Source organism: Arvicola amphibius, chromosome 6 (genome assembly GCF_903992535.2).
Source record: "Arvicola amphibius chromosome 6, mArvAmp1.2, whole genome shotgun sequence".
In the NCBI taxonomy this organism is placed as follows: Eukaryota; Metazoa; Chordata; class Mammalia; order Rodentia; family Cricetidae; genus Arvicola; species Arvicola amphibius.
The window spans coordinates 14,478,180-14,498,517 of record NC_052052.2 but is presented as its reverse complement, the minus strand read 5'-3'; the positions used below and the strand labels follow the sequence as shown (position 1 = coordinate 14,498,517).

Sequence of the window (20,338 nt, the reverse complement as noted above, 5' to 3'; positions counted from 1 at the left end):
CACTGGTCACCTCATTTGTAAGTAAGCCCCACTTGCAAAAAAGAACTAGAATTAACCCAAACCCCACAGAGGGGGGGTGTGGTCTGAGCAGTGGGAGATCCAGGGACACATTCTAGAGGAAGGCAGTGACAAATCCAGGTGTCCCTTACGTCAACTCAGCAGAATATATGAATCTACCCAAAAGAGCAGACTTCTTAGCCAGGAGGTGGTCACACACCCCTTTAATCCCAGCACTCGGGAGGCAGAGGCGAGTTTTGAGGTCAACCTAGTCTACAGATGAGTTCCAGGACAGGCAGAGCTACACAGAGAAACTGTCTTAAAAAAAACAATAAACAGACTTCTTTTGGAAGCAGAGGTAGAGGATGTTTGTGTTCAGTGCCTTGGAGGCCACAGGTTTGGGGTTTTGGATCCCAAGAGAAGGGGGCAGCCTCTACAGAACAGAGAGGGGCCAACCTGGGAGCAAGAGGCAGGCCAGGCCTGGTACTTCCGACTTCTAGCACCCACCCACACACATACACATACTAGGATAAGCTAAGGCCATTGTCATTTCTTTCGAGTGACATGTCTCATGAGGGATGGAGATAATAGTGTCTGTGGGAACCCTTTCACAGGGACAACACCCCGCCCAGACTGGGTGTGGGTGGTATTCCTTCCATGGCCATCTCCACTGGCATCCCCCACTCTGAGTAGGGGCCTGGTCCCCAGGAGGAGCAGAGGGATTAGCATATCCTGTGCCTAGGATTTCAACCCCAGAAAGTTCCACCATAGGAAAGCCGGTAACTAACTGGCCCAGACTTTAGATCAGCGCTCACCCCCAGGAGGGTGTGTGCACAGCGTGAGTCACCGCTGTAGGCAATACCAGGGGATATTCAACACATCCAAGGGACAGGCCTTCTCCATACCCCTTAACACTTCTTCCAAAGCTTTTACTGATCCCATGGTACAGACCGCACAGTTTGGAGCCCATGTGTTCGAACTGTGTCTTAATTACAGACCATAGTTCTGTCTTTATTCAAACATCACCAAGCCCCCACTGTGTGGACTTCAAGAGAAATAAAACACATTTCTTCACGGTTTATTGCAGTTCCTTGAGTGGCTAGATCTTCATAGACCTTTTCTTGTTTTGCTTTTGTTTGCCAAACATATTGCAGATGGTATGGGATGGTGAGCCTAACCGAGGTCCTGGCCACCAGGGTCCAGGAAGAGGTGGGGCTTGGTGGAAAGATCTTCTAAGAAGACCCAAGGGCCAGTGAGAAGGCTCACTGCTTCCTGTCGAACCTGCTGACCTGAGTTTGATCCATTGGCCCCACATGGGGGAAGGAGAGAACCGTTTCCTGCACATTGTCCTCCGGCCTCCACATTCAGTGTGCATTTGTGCATTTGTGCAGCTGCACCCACGTGTGAAACACACACACACACACACACACACACACACGACTGTGCTGCTAACTCAGGCTTGCTTACTGCCCCAGCAACGCACAGCAGACCATTTGCACAGCCTAGGCCTGCCTAAACCTGATCTGAGCTCCAGTTAGACCTAAGATACTTGTCCTGACTCCCTGCAACTGAATTAGTTCATTTGTAGTCACTTCGGTGTGTGTGTGTGTGTGTGTGTGCGCGCGCGTGCGTGTGTTTTCCCTTCCAATGTTAGTCTTCCCTACTAGTCTGCAGGAGGGCTGCCTTCCCAGCACCTGCCAAATGACTGGCACCATGGTATTTCTGCAGAGGAACCCACAGGAGCATTGCAGCTGGGTGGGTGGTTGGTGACTTAAACTGGGCCAGGAAATTAAGCTGTGTGGTCTTTCCAACAGAAAGACTACCTCCTAAAGTTTTTGTCTTTTTAATTGTTTTTTTAAAAGTACATTTATGCTGGGCAGTGGTGGCTCAGAGTTCCAGGCCAGCCTGGTCTACATAGCGAGTTCCAGGACAGCCACGACAACACAGAGAAACCCTGTCTCGAAACACCAACCTCCCCTCAAAAGGCCCCCAAAACATTTATTTATGTATGTAGGCCCCTTGCGAGTCAGTTTTCTCCCTGTGCGCCCCAGGGGTCCCATCAGGCTTGGCAGCAAGCGCCTTTCACTAGCTGAGCCATCTCGCTGGTCCAATTTTCGTGTCTTTTAAAATCCCAATTCTTAAGACTGGCCCTATCCTCGGGAAGCTTCACCCTGCCGGTGGACTATGGATAAGGAACAGCGAAGTCCATGTCACCCTCTCAGTCTCTAACTCCTGAAGAAGGTGGAGTTCCAGGTTTTAGATTGGTTGCCTCTGCCGAGTTGCTGAACCTGTGGGCTGGAGCTGCGAGACCTGGGAGACAGAGAGGAGGGTCAGGGCTGCCCCTACCACCGGGTGCATCCCAATCCGCCAGCCTGCAGCCGGGCTCTCCGGGCTCTGGGCGTTCGGCGGTCCGCCCTGTGACGTCACGGACGTTGCCCGGCAACGGCGAACGCCGAGACGGCGTGCACGAGCGCGAGCGTGGCCCGGCCTGCTCCGGGGCTCGGGTCGTGCGGCGGCGCTTGCAGCGCGGATCCCCCGTTCCCCGCCCGGGCCCGGCCTCAGGGACGGGCGAGCCCGGGCGCGGGAGGCGGCGGCCCGGGCTCCAGCCCGGAGACTTGTCCGCCGCGCCCCAGCTGCTCCCAGCGCGCCCCGCGCAGAGTCCCGGCCCCCGGCTGCGGCCCCGCCCCTGCCGTCAGGCCCCGCCCCACGAGGGCTCTGGCTCCACCCCCTGGACTGGGCCACGCCCCCGGGGCTCGCGGGGCGCGATGGCTTCGGAGTCCGTGAAGGTGGTGGTCCGCTGCCGGCCCATGAACCAGCGCGAGCGCGAGTTGAGCTGCCAGTCGGTGGTGACGGTGGACTGCGCGCGCGGCCAATGCTTCATTCAGAACCCGGGAGCGGCTGACGAGCCCCCGAAGCAGTTCACCTTCGACGGCGCCTACTACATGGACCACTTCACCGAGCAGATCTACAACGAGATTGCCTACCCGCTGGTGGAGGTGAGGGTGCCCCGAGACTGCAGGGCCAGGCTCGGGGCTCCCCGAAAGTGGAGACGGGATAGGTGGGTTAACTCAAGCCCCTGCCGCCCAAGCCAAGCGAGGAGGCGCCGGGCACAGGAGGATAGCGACAGGTTAATTTGAAGGCTTTGTCCTGGCTGCAGACACTTGGCACCTGTCTCCAGTGTGGTGTCCCCATTGAACCCAGCGCCCCAGCCGGTCCGCACCCTCGTCCTTTGCAGCTTTTACCACAGAACCTAGGACCACTCAACGCCCCAGCTTGTCCTGACCCTCATCCCTTGCAACCCCTTGATCACAGACTCCAGACCCAGATCCCCAGGTCCTCTGCCCTCATTCCAGACCTGCCGGATCCTGAAAGCCCCCACCATTTCCCCAGCCTCCTTCCTTCTCAAGAGTCCCAAGATTCTTCTAACAGGTGATGGTCCATATTTGCTCTCATTTTAGTCCCCCTTCCCAGCAAAGTCCTCCTCATTGCACGTTCCTCTTTTATTGAGAGCAGCAGAGGGAACTCCTCGTTCTGAGAGGGAATAGTGCAGGGCTCCCATAATGTGCCCCAGTATCTGAGATTCGGAGAGGTTCTGCTGCAAAGAAACCCATTTGACTTCATTGACCTGGCCTTGTCAAAACATTTAACATAGCTGCTTTCTGTTCCGGCTGTCCTGCTTGTTGGGAGGGCTGATGTATTCCAAAGCCTCCACACTGTCTGGCTTTGAGCCAGGAGTAAATGCACCCACCATTAGAGTCTAGGGTCAAGTGTGTATCTCTGCTCTGCTGAGCTCTGACCCTATTCCCAGGCTTTCTGACTGGTGACGTGGACCACAAGAGGTCATCTAATTGGGTCCCTCTTGTTTATCAGGTGTCTGAATCTCCATCTTGTAAAGAACCAGTTCTTGCTTGTGTGTCTTCAGTGGCTGAAGTTCATGCTTCTAAAGTATTCTGTTCCTCTTTAGTTTCGTGGTCTTCAGAGTTTCCCACCCACTCCAAGGCATCCCGGGAGCTTTCTGTCCTTCCATGGTCCCAGGGACCCTGCAAGGGCACTGTCTTCTTCTATCTAGGCTTGGCATCTTGAAGACTTGAACTCCGCGTTCTGCCGTGGCCTTTCTTCTCTCTAGGGATGTCTAGGGCTGTCAGGGTGAGGCCTCAGTTACCTGCTTTGTGGATTGTGCAGTAGCCAAGCAAGTCCCACCCAGAGAGGAAGACACTTAAGGACACAGTGACAGGCCTGTTGGATCGCTCTTCCGCCAGCTTTCTCTTCTGAGTCCTACTGTGCAGACCTATGGACACTCCCCAGACCTCAGATTTGATATCCATCCATTCATTAATCCATTCACCCATCCACGTAAGGAAACACTAGCATTTTCACTGTGAGCCTCCAGATTGTGGGGAGGGTGTGTGAGGGCAATAGGACTTGCCTTCATCAAGGTCAAAGGAAAAACGGCTGAGCATTAGCAACTGGTGGTAAGGGATGGGCAGCACAGGGAGGCCAGCAAACTTTGGGAGAGATGGAGGGGAGAACAGTAAGATAGGACCTGCAGGATGCTAGCCAAGCAGAAGGTGGAAGGCTGTTGGGGAAAGAGTGGAGTGTAGCATTTGATCCTCACAAGAAGAGCTGGAGTCGTTGTTGTCAGAGGAATGGCTGACGCCTAAGGAGTCATGGAACAAATTAGGGACAGTTCCGGATCCCTGTGTTCAGATTCCATGCTCCCATGGGCATGGAAAGCCCATACAGGTCACAGTCTTGGCTGCTTAAGCTTAGGTGAGGCCAGTGGCTGGTAGACCATGGGCCTGCCTTACTCTGTCCCTCTCCAGGGCTTCTGGGCAGGTAGCTTGGGCCTCCTAGCCAGGATCCTCCCTCAGCTCCTATCCCATGCCTGTCCCCTTCTTCACATCCACTTTGTCTTTTTCCTTCCATCCTCCGTTTCTTCAGTCCAGGCTCTGTCCCTCAACTCTTGTCTCCAACTGAACTTTCCAACTCTCCTGGAGCTTCCTTCTCCACACCCACCCTTGGCTGACTCCCATCCCATCCTGCCTGATCCAGCTTCCGCCGCCCCTTTAACCAACAGCCCTGGCATCCCCTTTCAGGCCCCTGACGGATTTCTCCAGAGTTGCCTCTTGTTGAATTACCTCTAGTCTCCTCCAGTGCTCCATAGCCACAGCTTCTGTTACGACCAGGCTAGGAAGGGTGGCTCCAGTTCCCTGTGGGGAAGCAGTGGTAGAATGTTCACCCAGGGGGACATTTGGGAGGGGCTGTTCACCCAGGGAGGGGGCATACAGAAGATGTGGTGCGATTTTGGACAGTTATTTCCACTTTCATTGAATAGTTGGAGGAAATATGTAGTATGTCTAGTGTGTTGTCATGAGGCTGATTGCTAAGGATGACACCAGGTTGAAACTCCTTGCTGGGCTGGGAGCACAGCTCAAGTGTGGAGCCTTTGCCCTGCGTACGTGATGCTTTAGGTTTGATCTCAGTACACACACACACACACACACACACACACACACACGTGGGGGGAGGGAGATCGACTTGTTTATCCTCTTCTGCTCTTTGGGGGCCTGCATCCAGCCCCCAAATAAACCACACGGAGACTTATTCTTACTTATGAATGCCCAGCCTTAGCTTGGCTTGTTTCTAGCCAGCTTTTCTTAAATTATCCTGTCTACCTCGTGTCTGTGGACTTTTATCTTTCTCTATTTCTGAATACCTTTCTTTACTTCTTACTCTGTGGCTTGCTGTGTAGCTGGGTGGCTGCCCTGATGTCCTCCTCCTTTTCTTGCTCCTCAATCTTTTGTCTCCCAGATTTCTCCTCCTATTTATTCTCTCTGCCTGGCAGCCCTGCCTATCCTTTCTCCTGCCTTGCTTTTGGTCACTCAGCTCTTTATTAAACCAATCAGGTGTTTTAGACAGGCAAAGTAGCACAGCTTCACAGAGTTCAACAAATGCAACATAAAAGAATGCAACACATCTTTGCACCATTAAACAAATATCCCATGGCATAAAATAATAATATTCAACCGTTGATTTCATGAAAAATCACTAAATTTCATAGTTCAATAATACAGAACGGGGCAGCAGTACACAGTGACTGAGTGACAATGGGGACCTACCCACATATGCTTGTCCCCTAGGACCCCCCCAAGGGTTACCGTGTTGAATTTTTTTGAAATCTTGTTTCAATCTTAGAAATATACCTAATATACCTAAAGTTGTTTTCTATTTAATCCGGGTAGTGATGTCCTATGGAACATGCCGGAACAATGGAAATGCTCTGCGTGCATGTACCAGTTATTTAAGTACCCGCTAAACATGGAGGGCAAGTGGCACAGGAAGGAGACTGGTACTGCTGAAGAACTGAGCATATCGGTTACTTTTGTGTCTCTGTGACCCGAATTCCCGAGAGAAGCGGGGAGGGGAAGGTGCATCACGGTTCACTGCTTCAGGCTGTCGGTGTATCAGGACGAGGAGGCATGGTGGGATCCGCGCAGTAAGGAGCCCTCAGGCAGGGAATGAGCCAGAACCAGGGAGTGGGTTATAAGCTCTAAAGGCCCTGTTCTGCTTCTGCCAGCTCAGCTCCTGAAGATCTACAGCACCCCCAAACAGTGTTACTCAAGACATGACCTGTGGGAGGACACTTAAGATTCAAACCATAATAATATTTTTTCTTTGAGACAGGGTGTCTCTATGTAGCCCTGACTGTCCTGGAGCTCTGTAGACCGAGGCTGGCCTCAAACTCAGGGGATCCACCTGCCTTTGCCTCCCGAGTGCTGGGATTAAAGGCGTGTGCCTTTAATAAATAAAGCTGTTTTACATTGCAGACTTGAGCCACAACATGGTTTTAGCTCCCGCAGTGGTGGCCTTTTAAAACTAAACTGAGTGAAAGAGAACTGATTATAACAGTTAATGCAACGTATTTATACTATTCCAGTACTACAGATAATATCTCTAACGACTATTAGTTGATGGTTTATGTTAATTATAATTAAGACTGTGACGTCTGTAGCTGGGTGTGGTGGTGCATGTTTTAGTCCCAGCACTCAGGAAGCAGAGACAGATCTCTGAGTTCGAGGCCAGCCTGGCATACAAAAGTGATTCCAAGACAAGCCAAGGTTATTACACAACGGGAAGTCTGTATTGAAAAACCGAAACCAAAATCAAAACAAAACAAAAGAACTGGGAAGTCTGGTATGTATTTTATATTTAAGCACAACTCAGTTCTAGTCATTAAAATGAGGGCCAGGCCGGGCGTGATGTTGCACACCTTTATTAATCCCAGCACTTGGGAGGCAGAGCCAGCAGATCACAAGTTCCAGGTCAATCTGAAATGAGAGAGATCAAAAAGGAGGCTGGGTGGGGGTGTGGCCAGATGGTGCAGGGCTTGCTCAGCACATAGTCCTGGGTTCAGTCCTAGCAGAAAACCCTACATGGTGGTGTCTACTTGTAATTCTAGTTCCTGGGGAGGTGGAAGCAGGCTTATATCCGTAGCTACTACTTATTTTGAGGTCATTCTGGGCTGCAAGAGATCTCCCCCCAACCCTAAATAAGTGCTCAGTGGTAGAGCACTTGCCTAGCATGTGTGAGACCCTGTGAAAACAATGAACTCAGTCCCCCAGGTTGCACAGGCACGAGCACAGGTTGTAGTTACCCAAGAGAATGGAGCATGGGCCATGTGACTCTGAGTGGTCCTCGAGTCCTTTCCCCGGACTGGGACCACAGTGACAGTCCTTGAACTGCCATCTTCTCCAGCGGGGTCAGGGGCTTTCCGCTTTAGCTGCATGTGGGTTTGAGAAGCCTGGCACAGGGATGCACCCTCTCACACCGAAGTCACTTGTCCCCATTCTAAAGGTCCCACACCTGTGTGCAAGCTACCACCTCTAAGGAACTGCAGGACCTCAGTGTGGTCACAGTTTCCCTAGATTGGGTAAACGACCATTTCCACTGCATACAGGAAGCGCTTGTTCTTTGGCAAGGGCTGGGGAGCTTAGATGGGATACCAGCCTTCTTGGGTGCAGCAGCAGCGTGCCTGTCTGGCAGTGACAAAACATCTGGCAGGCATCAGGTTGAGGAAGAAAGGGCTTGTTCGGGTTCACAGTTGGAGGGGTGCGCTCCCTCACAACGGTGAGGGCTTGGTGACAGAAGCGGGAGGCAGTTGTCACGTCATCAATCAGGAGGCATGGGAAATTAATTGCTGCTCAGCTTTTCTCCTTTTTTCAGCCTGGACCCCCAGCACATGGGGATGGTACTGCCTATATGTAGGGGTGGATCTTCCCATCTCAGTTAACCTAACCTAGCTATCCCCTCACAGATATGTCGAGAGATTTGTTCCATGGTAACTCCTAAAGCTAGTTGACAGTGTTAACCATCACAGATGCCCCATAGATAGTTTCTGCTATCTGTAACCCCGAGAGCTCTGAGGGCCAGGGGCTGTGCTACCTTGTTCACCTCCCTCTACCCAGAACATGGCTTGGTTCCCGATTCAGGAAAGACAGCTAGTACCTGCAGGGTGAATGCATGCAACCATGAACGAAGAACAGCCTTGGAAGTGGTTGGTACCCAGTTAGTTCTCCTTCTCAGCCTCCTCATCCATACCCCACTTCCTCTTCCTGTCAGTCTCCTGTCACCTCTCCAGGTCTCCTCAGCAGCAGCTTCTCTTCCATCCTGCCTCTGCTACAGAGAAGGAGGAGGCTGCTTCTTCCCACTCCTTTCTATCTCCTTTCTTGACTTTCTCCCTTCATGGTCCTCTGGACCTCTGGCCTGTGTACACCTCCCTGGCCTGGGTGAGAAGCACTGTCTGCCTCCCCAGGTTCCCGGCAGACATTTCGCAAGTACCTGTCTGTGCCTGCATTTGCCGTGCCTAATACACGATATGAGTCAGCTTTAGGAAGGACTGTGTTCTTATCCTTTATGACGGGTGGGGAGACTGCAAATCCATGTGCCGAAGACCAGTCCAAGCACATGTGGTAAAGAACAGAGCCAGACTGAGGGTGTGACTCGGTGGTGAGGCTCTTGCTTAGCATATAGGAGACTTTGGGTTCTGTCTCCAGCAGTACACGGAGATACACTTGAGCAAGCATTTGAACCAAGTTGGCTCCCAGCAGAGGCTTTTAGATAAGCCCACCTTGGCACGATGTTTAACCCCATCAGGACTGTTGTTGAAATAAAGCGGTGTCTTGTTCAGGCGGCCACCCGGGCAGGGCACCCGAGTCTGTGGGCTGGGGCCATGGGACCCACCTGGACCTGTCAGCTGAACTACTGACCTTGGTTCCCTCTCCCATAAGGGTGTCACTGAGGGCTACAATGGTACTATTTTTGCATACGGCCAGGACGGGCAGTGGGAAGTCCTTCACCATGCAGGGCCTGCCGGATCCCCCCAGCCAGAGAGGCATCATTCCCAGAGGCCTTCGAGCACGTGTTTGAGAGCGTTCAGGTATGGACCTCACCTGTGAAGGGGGTAAGGCTAGCATCCCAGATGGCCCCCAGGGTACCTATGACAGAGGTGTGGACCATGGGTCGCAGTCAGTCTCAACTCTGCGTGGGTCAACAGAGGCAAGTCCTGGGCTCTAAAATCATCATGGGGCGAAAAACAAAACTGAGAAGAGTCTGTTGATTCCATGTTTTTCTTTTTTTCTTTTCTTTTCTTTAAATATTTATTTATTATGTATACAATATTCTGTCTGTGTGTATGCCTGCAGGCCAGTAGAGGGCACCAGACCCCATTACAGATGGTTGTGAGCCACCATGTGGTTGCTGGGAATTGAACTCAGGACCTTTGGAAGAGCAGGCAGTGCTCTTAACCTCTGAGTCATCTCTCCAGCCCCTCCATGTTTTTTCTTGAATGTTGAAATTCCCTTAGCATTCTTGTATGATTAGTCTGAGCATGGCGACAGGAAGTGGTTTTAACAGTCATGGCTCCCGCATTTGAGTGGTGACTAAAGACTTGCATGAAGCCTTTTGTAGACTTATCTCACAGACCCCAGACTGGACAGCTCCCAGTTGTGGTGGCCCCAGAGGCTCACTCTTCAGCCCAAAGCCAGGGCTTGGTCCAGGTGCCGTTGCTGGGACTGTGGCCGCGGGAGGGAGGTTTCCGCCTCTTTGCCGGGAAGTTTATAGGCAGCACATTGGATGGATAGCCATAGCACAGCTTGGAGTCTGAGGGTCCTGGACCTGGAGAGGAAGGTTTGTCAGCAGGGCAGGCAGGGTAGTGTGGGGATGAGGGCCCATGTGGCCCTTCCTCCTCTGATGTCTCAGCTGTAGAGGCCTGAGCAGCAGGTGCGTTTGGCACAAGCCATCTTTTCATACTCTGCTTCCTACAGTGTGCAGAAAATACCAAGTTTCTGGTCCGGGCTTCCTATCTGAGAGTCTACAATGAAGATGTCCGTGACCTGCTGGGCGCTGACACCAAGCAGAAGCTGGAGGTGGGTTGCAGACCCCATGTGGGGTGGTCAGGAAGGTCCCAGGGGCAGTGGCTATATCAGCGGTGCTGGGACTCAGGATCCTGCTGCCTCACCGTTTCCTGGTGCTGGGATCATAGACAGACATCACTATGTCCGGTCGGAGGGGGGCCTTTGAACTTGAGTCCTTAGAGAACCTCATGTGTGGACTGTTACTGTGTCTGCTGCCACCACCCAGGCTGGCTCTCCCCTCGAACAAGGCCACCTCTGTGGAAACAAGGTGATGTTTCCCAATTGAGTTCTGTTTTAGAAAACACTTCCACTGATAAAAATTATTTTGATGGTCTAAAAGAAGGTATGAAGTACTTACTAAGCACTTACTATTCACTGGGCCCTTCGGGTGCATCGTTCCACTTCATCTTGGAGTATCCTTGCTGGTGGACTGTGTCATCTCTAGTTTACCAGTAGCATGGAAAGGAGGCTGAGAGATCTGTCCAGGTTCTACAATGAGGCAAGTGGCTGAGCCTGGGCTTGAACCCAGGTCTGCCTAACTAAAGGGTTTGAACTTCAAACACCTTATTTTTCTGATGTTTATATGGCTAGGATTTCCATCCTCTTGGTTCACTTTGCAAAGGGGTATTGAGGATTGGAGACAGTAAATTGAGGACAAGCCCCTCCACGGAGCACCAGTGCCTGCTAGGTGTTCAGTATGTGAGCTTTTCAAGCTGTTGGGGATTAGAGAAAAACCAGCGATGACGGGGGTGGGGGGGGAGCTGGCAAGTGGAGCCCCTGCAGGGCAGGGTCAAGGACAGATGATCCGCTCATGTGGTGAAGATTGACTTAGTCAGAGAGCCTTGGACGCATTTCGTAAGTCGTCCTCAGTCTCCCCTCAGAGAACGGGGCCTGTGGAAGAGCATTGCTTCCTAACGATGGAAAACAAAGCTCACTATGTCAGGGTTGTGTTCGGATAGACTAGACCAGGATGACTGTTTGGGACACCCAGAGAGATCAAGAACCTTGCCAGACTTGGCTTATTGGCACAGGCTTTAATCCCAGAAGTAGGAAGACTGAGGCAGGGAGATTGCAAGTTCCAGGCCAACCTGGATCACATAGGGAAACTGTCTAAAAAAAAGAAAAGAGCTGGGTGGTTGTGGCGCACGCCTTTAATCCCAGCACTCGGGAGGCAGAGGCAGGCGGATCTCTGTGAGTTCGAGGCCAGCCTGGTCTACAAGAGCTAGTTCCAGGATAGGCTCCAAAGCTACAGAGAACCCTGTCTAATAAAGAAAGAAAGGAAGAAGGAAGGAAGGAAGGAAGGAAGGAAGGAAGGAAGGAAGGAAGGAAAGAAGGAAGGAAAGAAGGAAGGAAGGAAGGGAAAGGAAGAAGAGAAAGGTGGAAGAGAATAGAGAAAACATAGAAGAGGGAGGGAGGGGAGGGAGGGAAGGAAAGAGAGAGAAAGAGGAGCCTGAGAGAAAGAACAAACAAATTCTGCCAGGACTAGAAGTCAAGGAGAGCATGGAGTCCCAGCTGGGACACTTTGGCCTTAACCTTGGCCAGAGGGACTGGTGTTGCTCCTGCCTGGGGCTCTTAGATGGCTTGGTCCCTGGAGGATAGGACAGGGTGAGATGCTGCTGCTCATCTGTGCTGGGTACCACTGGACTCTCCCTCTAGCCACGATGCTTATGACCTGACCACCTCCACCTCCCAGGGTCCACCAGAAAGCCAGTGACTCTAGCTTTAGGAGAGGGAGGGACAGTCGTTCATTGGTTGACTTACTGGGAAGGACCCATGGGTACCAGAGTGCCAGGTCACGCACTGCCCTGGACCCTCCTCTCTTCCGTCTCCATCCCTCCACTCAAGACCCTGCCATTCTCCTGCAGCGGGCTGTGTACAAGCCTAGTGGCACTTCTCCCTCCCTGTCAGGAACCTTTCCTACCGCCAACCTACAGCATCCCCCTCACCAGAAGAGGGTGTTGGGAGTCATGACTCACCCTCAGCCAGAGAAAGATGCAGAGGAGTCTGGTGGGGGCTGGGAGCCCTAGAAGGGCTAGCCTCAGGGTCATAACCCTCACAGACCTTTCAGCCAACGTGTGTGGGTGCCATGGAGACTCTATCCTTCCCTGTCGACCCCGGACCCTGGGAAGGCCTCACTTAGCCAAGCCACGGCCTGGGGGCTGTAGGTGACAGATGTGCTCCATGGTACACACCCTGTGGGCACTGGGCCTCTGATAGGCTGCTCTGTGGGTGATATGCAGATGGTTTCCATGCGAGCGTAGGAGAATTCTGTTCTCATCGTCTGTGATTCAGGCACCTATGTATAACCTAGAGAGCACACAGAGTGGGAATGGATTGGAACCCAAGGCTCCGGTGAGCAGGCTCTTAGCCTGCGGTTAGCATAGGGCCTGCCTGGTTCATTTTATAATTAGGAATTATTAGGTCAGCGAAGGCCAGCAAGAGATTTGGGGACACCAACTCCCCTCCCCACCCTCAAGCCAGTATAAATACTGCCCCAGAGCTCCACCAGTAGATCGTGGTGGAGTCTGCAGGGGCCTCCCAAGAGTCCTCTCCGAGCCACGTGTGAGGAAGAGCATATCAGCATCCCCTCCCAGATGGACCCTAGTCATGGCCATGTGCCTGTGCCCCTTTCCATCTCTGCCATAGTAGCACAGCTGGTTGCCATGGAGACCTGGCTCTGGTTTCTTGCAGCCTAGAAGAGCAGTTACTGAGGGGGATAGGATGGACAGCTGGTGGCCATCACTCAGCACCTCCCCAGGACCAGTGTTGGCAAGGCTGTGGGTAACAGTGGTGGGAAGGACCCCTGAAGGTGTAAGAGATGGGGGGTGCTGGTTTGCCTTCTGAGATTACCCACGCTCAAGGCAGCATCCCCGTCCTCTTCGTGTGACCTGTTTCCACTGAGTCCACTTAGGGGTACCACAAGTCTGTTTCCTCTTTAGTCCCACGTCGTCTCGCGGAATGGGTTTTATCCTCATCTCATAGGGGAGGCGACCACTGAGACCCTACAGAAGCCAGGTGACATCCCTCATCCAGCAGGGTTTCCTGCCTGAGTCCTGCTGACTGAATAGGAATGTGGCTAAGTGTGCTTTTTCCAATAGGCTCTAACCTGTTTTTGCTCTAGCTCTGGCTGTCTTCGAACTCAATATGTAGACCAGGCTGGCCTTTAACTCACAGAGATCTGCTTGCTGCCTCCCAAATGCTGGATTAAAGGTGGGCACCACCATGACCGACTAAATAGGCTCTTTTTGTTGTTTTATTTTTTTTATTTTTCAAGGCATGGTTTCTTTGTGCAGTTCTGGCTATCCTGAGACTCACTAATGTAGACCAGCTGGCCTTGAACTCAGAGATCTGCCTGCCTCTGCCTCCCAAGTTCTGGAATTTAAGGCATGTACCACCACTGCCCAGCCTAAATAGGCTCTTTTTAAAAACAACAACAAAAAGTGTTAGATGGATTTATTTTTATTTTTACATATATGAGTAGTTTGCCTATATGTGTGTATTATGTATGTTTTTGTATATGCACTGTGTACATGTCTAGTTTCTCCAGAAGTCAGAAGAGGGTGTCAAATCCCCTGGAACTGGAACTAAGATAGTTGTGAGCTACTGTGTGGACACTGGGAATTGAACCCCAGTCCTCTGCAAGAACAACTGCTCCTAACCACTGAGTTATCTCTCCAGCCCAATTTGCCCTGAGGGTGACCAGACATTCACCAGACCTGCTGGTTCTGGATTCTAGGAGTGTAGTGGGATCCATGTTGTCTGCTTTCCAGCCCTAAATGCTGCCTGCCTCTGTTTGCAGGAGTCCGTCCTTTGTGCCCATCCTCCGTGACTCTCTTTATCCTGTTTCTGAAGTCCTCTGTCGCCGGAACCCAATTATAGCCATATGGTTTTCAGCAAGTCATTTAACCTTTCTGTGCCCCAGTTACTTTTCTGTTCCAGAGACCCAGTCCTGATGGGACTTCACACCCAAGCAGGTAGCGCTAGCCTGTACCCACACCTGACTCCTTACAGTTAGGGATTTGTCCCCTCCTGGGACCCCCCCAGAGCAGACAGCTGAGCCTTCTGGGCTCCAGTCAGCATGGCCACTTGGAAGGCAAACAGCTATTGCTCATTCTGCTTTCCTTCCCTGTCCCACCCAAGATATAGTCCTGCTGCGCAGGCCAACTTGGCCTTGATTTTGCAGTAGTTTTCGCCTCTCTGCCCACCGAGTGCAGGGATTACAAATGTACCCCCACCACACCCAGCCCTTCATTCTGGTCTTGCCAGTGTGGTTTTCTTTCCTCTTGAGAAAGTCTGCATTTCCCTGCTCTTGAGTAAGCAACAAAGCTCCTTGGCTGCCTGGGAAGGAAGCCGGGAACATCGGGGGCATAACTTACCAGCTGCCGTCTCTGAGGGCTGAACTGCAGGCCTTGTGGGCTCAGGCAGCAAACGACTCTCCCTCCACCTGCCACCACCAGGAGTCAGGAGACATTTCCAATGCCCCGGTCGTATCGGCAGAGGGCATAACAGAAGCCATGTGAACAGGACAAAGGAGATGAAGTCAGAGTTCTGGGTGCCAGCCCCATCAGCTTCCAGAAACTGAGGGTCCCACAAAGCTTGTGTGTGCCTTTCTTTACCGAATCCTTCCCATGCCAATGAAATAGGTATCTCATGCCCATTTTCCAGGTTGTGCATATTGAGGTTCAGGATGTTACTGGTCCAAGATCCTGCAACAGGTGGGAGGCAGGAGTAGGTTTGCAGCTGGCTTCACCAGAGTGAACCCCTACAGGATGGTTTAGGAGGGCACAAGTGGCCACCTGGACAGGGTTCCACCTTTGGGTTTGTCAGAGATCCTCGGTGATCTCAACCTTCCTTGCTCCTCCTCCCTGCAGCTGAAGGAGCACCCCGAGAAGGGCGTGTATGTCAAGGGGCTGTCCATGCACACAGTGCACAGCGTGGCCCAGTGTGAGCGCGTCATGGAGACCGGCTGGAAGAACCGTGCGGTCGGCTACACCCTGATGAATAAGGACTCTTCCCGCTCACACTCCATCTTCACCATCAGCATCGAGATCTATGCCGTGGGTACGGGGCCGGCTGCGGGCAGAGGGTGACCCAAACGTCCTGAGCCAGCTTCACACTCCTGCCAGGAGGGCGTCTCACCTCTTTGGAGCCTGGAGAGCCCTGTGGCAAACTGGGAAAAGATGCCTAAGTGCCTGAAGGAAACAGATGACAGTCCTCCCTGTGCTGGGACCTGACCTGTTTCCTGCATCTGCACCAGCAACCACAAAATTGGTGGATATCTCTGAGCACTTCCCATGGGCCAGGCAGCATGCTCCCATTACCTCATCTGTTCTTTCAACCCTCTCATGAGCTAGTTGCTCACACCCCCATTTTACAGATGAGGAGACTGAGTCTCGGAGCTGAGGCTGGAGCTCAATACTTGAGTACTTGAGTAGCCTGCTCCAGGCTCTGGGTTCCATCCCTGGAAAACATGCGGGGCCAGAGATCTGTCTGTCACTCAGGCCTTTACTCTTTCTCAGTAGTGTTCTCTTTCCCTTATTCAGCTGCCTCTTTCTGTTCGCGGGAGAGCTGCTGGGAAAGAGGGGACAGAAAGCAGCATTGACTCTGGACACCTGTAGGCCAGATGCTGTGTGAAGGGAGATGCTTTGTGAGGGTGCCCTAGGCTTCCCCTGTGTAACTGTGGCAGCCGTCGAGGCCGGCGGTATCATTCTCCTTTTACACAGAGGAAACCTAGGCTCTGAGAAGTAAAGAGAGTTACTCATACAGGGTACCCCAGTCATAGAGTGGAGGAGTCAGAATTTGAACCCAGGGCCTCCTGGCACCTTGTCCCCTAACGCTACCCACTGTGGTCTGTCACAATTAAAACTGCGGAGAACACAATGCAGGAAGCGGCCTAGCTCAGCTGGGAACATAACTTTGGAGAGACCCCTGACTCTGGGTCAAGGCCAGGGCTGATGTAGCCTCCCTGCCTACTGTCAACCTGGGCAACCTGTTACCAGACCAGCGCTCTGGCACTTGCTGGAGCAAAGAGCATCAACCTGGGTGTCCCTGGGGATGCCCTCTGAAGAGGGCGTGACCTCACTCTTGCTTGGGGCATTGGGGTCAGGACAGCTGCCTGGTTCAATTGATGTGAGAGGCTCATGAGCACAAGTGAGCTTTGGGGAAGGTTTGAAGGGCAGGCTGAGGCCCAAACACAGCCACACAGCGAAGTCTGTTTTCTCTGGCTCCTCTTTTGTTTTGTTTTCTTCTATGAATCATTTCCAGGTCTTCATGAGAGTGGGTGGTGGATAGAGGATGCTCCACGCTCACCCCTTTTTTTTGTTCTTTTTTAAAAAAGATTTATTTATTACGTATACAGTGTTCTGTCTCTATGTTTGCTTGCATGCCGGAAAGGGGCACCAGATCTCATCAAAGATGGCTGTGAACAACCATGTGGGTGCTGGGAATTGAAATCAGCCCCTCTGGAAGAGCAGCTGATGCTCTCAACATTCTGAGCCGTCTCTCCAGCCTCTCTCACCCCCTTTCTAAGCTGTCATTCTTGTGGCATTGACATTGTTTCTGGTCTCACAGTGCTCTGGGTGATGCTGCCGGGAACACCTTTGTGCACAGGACTGTTTCTCCTCTGAGACTCATTTGCTCAGGCTAGAGCTGGTGTGCGTTGTGAAATCACAGAGCGCACACATCCTCAAGGCTCATGATACGTTCTGGTATATTCTACAAGGGCTCTCCAAAAACACTGCTAGCCTCTTCCTGATCCTTTTCTTTTTCTTTCTTTTTTTCCCCTGTTTTTTCAAGACAGGCTTTCCCTATGTAACAGCCCTGGCTGTCCTGGAACTAGCTCTTGTAGACCAGGCTGGCCTCAAATTCACAGAGATCTGCCTGCCTCTGCCTCTCAAGTGCTGGGATTAAAGGCGTGCACCACCACTGCCCGGCTCCCTGATCCTTTTTTTTTTTTTTTTAAAGATCTTACAGACCAAGATCCCTCACACCCATCAGATGTCAGCAAACATTTTATCTTAAGATTGCTCTGCACTGGTCAGAAAATATGTGGCCAGTTGACCCTACACATCCAGTTCTGGTAGGAAGCCAGTCATGGCTCGTCTTTCATTGTAGATCATTTCTTTGGGATCATTGAAGGTTAGGGATGTGTGTGGCTGTGCTTATGGCCATACAGTATGGAAGAGGCAGGGTTGACCTTCAAAGCGAGTACTCTTTGCGTGCAAAGGTACAGCTCCCTGGTCATCTTGCCATCTCCCCTTTGCCTTCCTCTGCCTTTGGCCTCATAGGAAATCTGTCCAAAAGAGAGAGCCTGCTGTCCCCTTGTAGCACAAATTCTAATTGGTCTTCATAATAAAAAACCCAGAGTCAGATATAGGGGTTAATGCTGAAAGATCAGAGAAGCAGAACAGCCAGCCACTAGAGAGTTCTTACCTCTACCAATGCTCAGACCAAAGGAACATCCTGTCTCCCAGCTGACTCCTCAGACTGCATCTGAGTCCTGTCTCCTCCCGCCTTATATTCCTCTCTCCACCCAGCCATATCACTCCTGTCTCCACCTCCCTAGTGCTGGGATTAAAGGCATGGGATTCCAAATGCTGGGATCACCTTTGTGTGATTTCTGTTTCTCTTTTAGGCAGAGTCAATTTCATGTACCCCAGAGTGGCCTTGAACTCACATCTGCCTCTGTCTCCTGAGTGCTTAGATTAAAGGTGTGTGCCACTACTGCCTGGCCTCTGTGGCTAACTAGTGGTTTAGCTCTGCACTCTGATCTTCAGGTAAGCTTTATTTGTTAGCTTACAAACAAAATAGCACTACAGTCTCCAGAGAACAGACCCTTACCTACGAGTCAGGCAGCCCCGAATGTCCACTTTGTCCCTCCTCCTCGGCTTCTTTTTATTTTTAGATGATTTATTTATTTTTTATGAACATTGTTGTCTTGTCTGCATATATGTCAGTGTGGGGGTGTCAAATATCCTGGAACAGAAATTAAAGACAGTTGTGAGCTGCCGTGTGGGTGCTGGGAATTGAACTTGGGTCCTCTGGAAGAGCAGCCAGTATTCTTTTTTTTTTTCTTTTTTCTTTTTTTTGGTTTTTCGAGACAGGGTTTCTCTGTAGCTTTTTTTAAAGCCTGTCCTGGAACTAGCTCTTGTAGACCAGGCTGGCCTCGAACTCACAGAGATCCGCCTGCCTCTGCCTCCCGAAGCAGCCAGTATTCTTAACCTCTGAGCCATCTCTCCACTTACCTCCTTGGCTTCTGTGTGGCCTTGGGAAAGTTCCACGCCCTCTCTGATCCTCAGTCTCCTTACCTGTACCATGGCAGACCCTCCTTTACGGACTCCTGATAGGCTCAAATGTCTACCCAAGTGAGTGGTAGGCTCTGAGGGCTTGGTAGCCAGCCACCCTCACCTTGGGAAGATGTGGGACCCACCAGCTGATGCTCCCTGCCTGCCTGTCTGCAGATGAGCGGGGTAAGGACCATCTCCGTGCAGGCAAACTCAACCTGGTAGACCTGGCGGGCAGTGAGCGGCAATCCAAGACCGGGGCCACGGGGGAAAGGCTGAAGGAGGCCACCAAGATCAACCTGTCCCTGTCAGCACTGGGCAACGTCATCTCGGCCCTGGTGGACGGCCGTTGCAAGCATATCCCTTACCGGGATTCGAAGCTAACGCGACTGCTGCAGGACTCGCTGGGTGGCAACACCAAGACCCTGATGGTGGCCTGCCTGTCTCCTGCTGACAACAATTACGACGAGAGCCTCAGCACCCTGCGCTATGCCAACCGGGCCAAGAATATCAAGAACAAGCCACGCATTAACGAGGACCCCAAGGATGCCCTGCTTCGAGAGTACCAGGAGGAGATCAAGAGGCTAAAGGCCATCCTGGCCCAGCAGATGGACCCTGGCCACCTATCAGGTGGGATAGCCCGGGGTAGCAGGAGAGGGCAGGGTCAAGCGGATATCCCATCAGTATGTCCCTACTTTCTCTGACTCCCTTGCCAGGTCCTGTGGCACCACTCAGTATACCCCAGTGGTAATGGCTTCTACCTACCTATGGCCCCAGAAAGAGGCCTGGCTGGCTGGCCTGTCAGGTCAGCAGCCGTAAGCTCACAGTCCACCCCCTGCCTTAGGCTTGCTCGTCTGTCTACCGACTGTCTCCCTAGCTCAATGGTAGGGGCATTGTGCTCTTAGCATCTGGATGACTCACTTGCCCACGTCCCACCCAGCTCCTGTAATCATGGCTGCCATTCATTCTGTCATCTGGCAGGCCAGAAACTCAGGCCTGGAACACAGGCCTGCAGGGCCTTAGGAGACGACAGAGTGTTCTGTGGCTGTCTCTCAGGAGCAGTGGGTATAGAAGAGTCTAGCATCAGACTCTTGGTCCTCCTGCCGTCCTGCCTCTGTTGACCAAATTCTACATACAGTTCCTGATCCCCTGCCCCACACTCCACCCGTCCACAAGCCCCTCCCTCCTCCTCACACTCCATGGCTTACACAGCCCCTGCTCATCCGCCCTTCCAACACCCACCCACCCTCTTTCCCCTTCCCCATCTATCTACCCATTCAGATCCCCCCAACTGTTCACATATACACCCATTCATTCTCCTTCCTGAACCCTCCCACCTCCCCAATCCCCACCCTTCCATCCAGAGTTCCCTTAACACTTCTTTTTTTTTAAAAGATTTTTATTTATTATGTATACAACATTCTGCCTCCATGTATGCCTGCAGGCCAGAAGAGGGCGCCAGATCTCATTACAGATGGTTGTGAGCCACCATGTGGCTACTGGGAATTGAACTCAGGTCCTCTGGAAGAAAAGTCAATGCTCTTAACCACTGAGCGGTCTCTCAAGCTCCCCCCAACATTTCTTTGTATGTAAACCAGGACTGGACACTGGGGACACACATCTCAGACCTAGACGTTACCTCTTTGA

General features: G+C 52.1%; 1 protein-coding gene across 1 annotated transcript in view; it reads left to right on the top strand.

The window, feature by feature from the left end:
* The first annotated feature begins 2,762 nt into the window (after nt 1–2,762).
* Kif17 (kinesin family member 17) overlaps nt 2,763–20,338 on the top strand; it is a 32,729-nt gene continuing 15,153 nt past the window's right edge. The window contains 7 exon segments of the mRNA XM_038334879.1: nt 2,763–2,993; nt 9,285–9,329; nt 9,331–9,402; nt 9,404–9,433; nt 10,320–10,421; nt 15,281–15,470; nt 18,869–19,321. Of these exon segments, the coding sequence (XP_038190807.1) occupies nt 2,763–2,993; nt 9,285–9,329; nt 9,331–9,402; nt 9,404–9,433; nt 10,320–10,421; nt 15,281–15,470; nt 18,869–19,321 (1,123 nt within the window).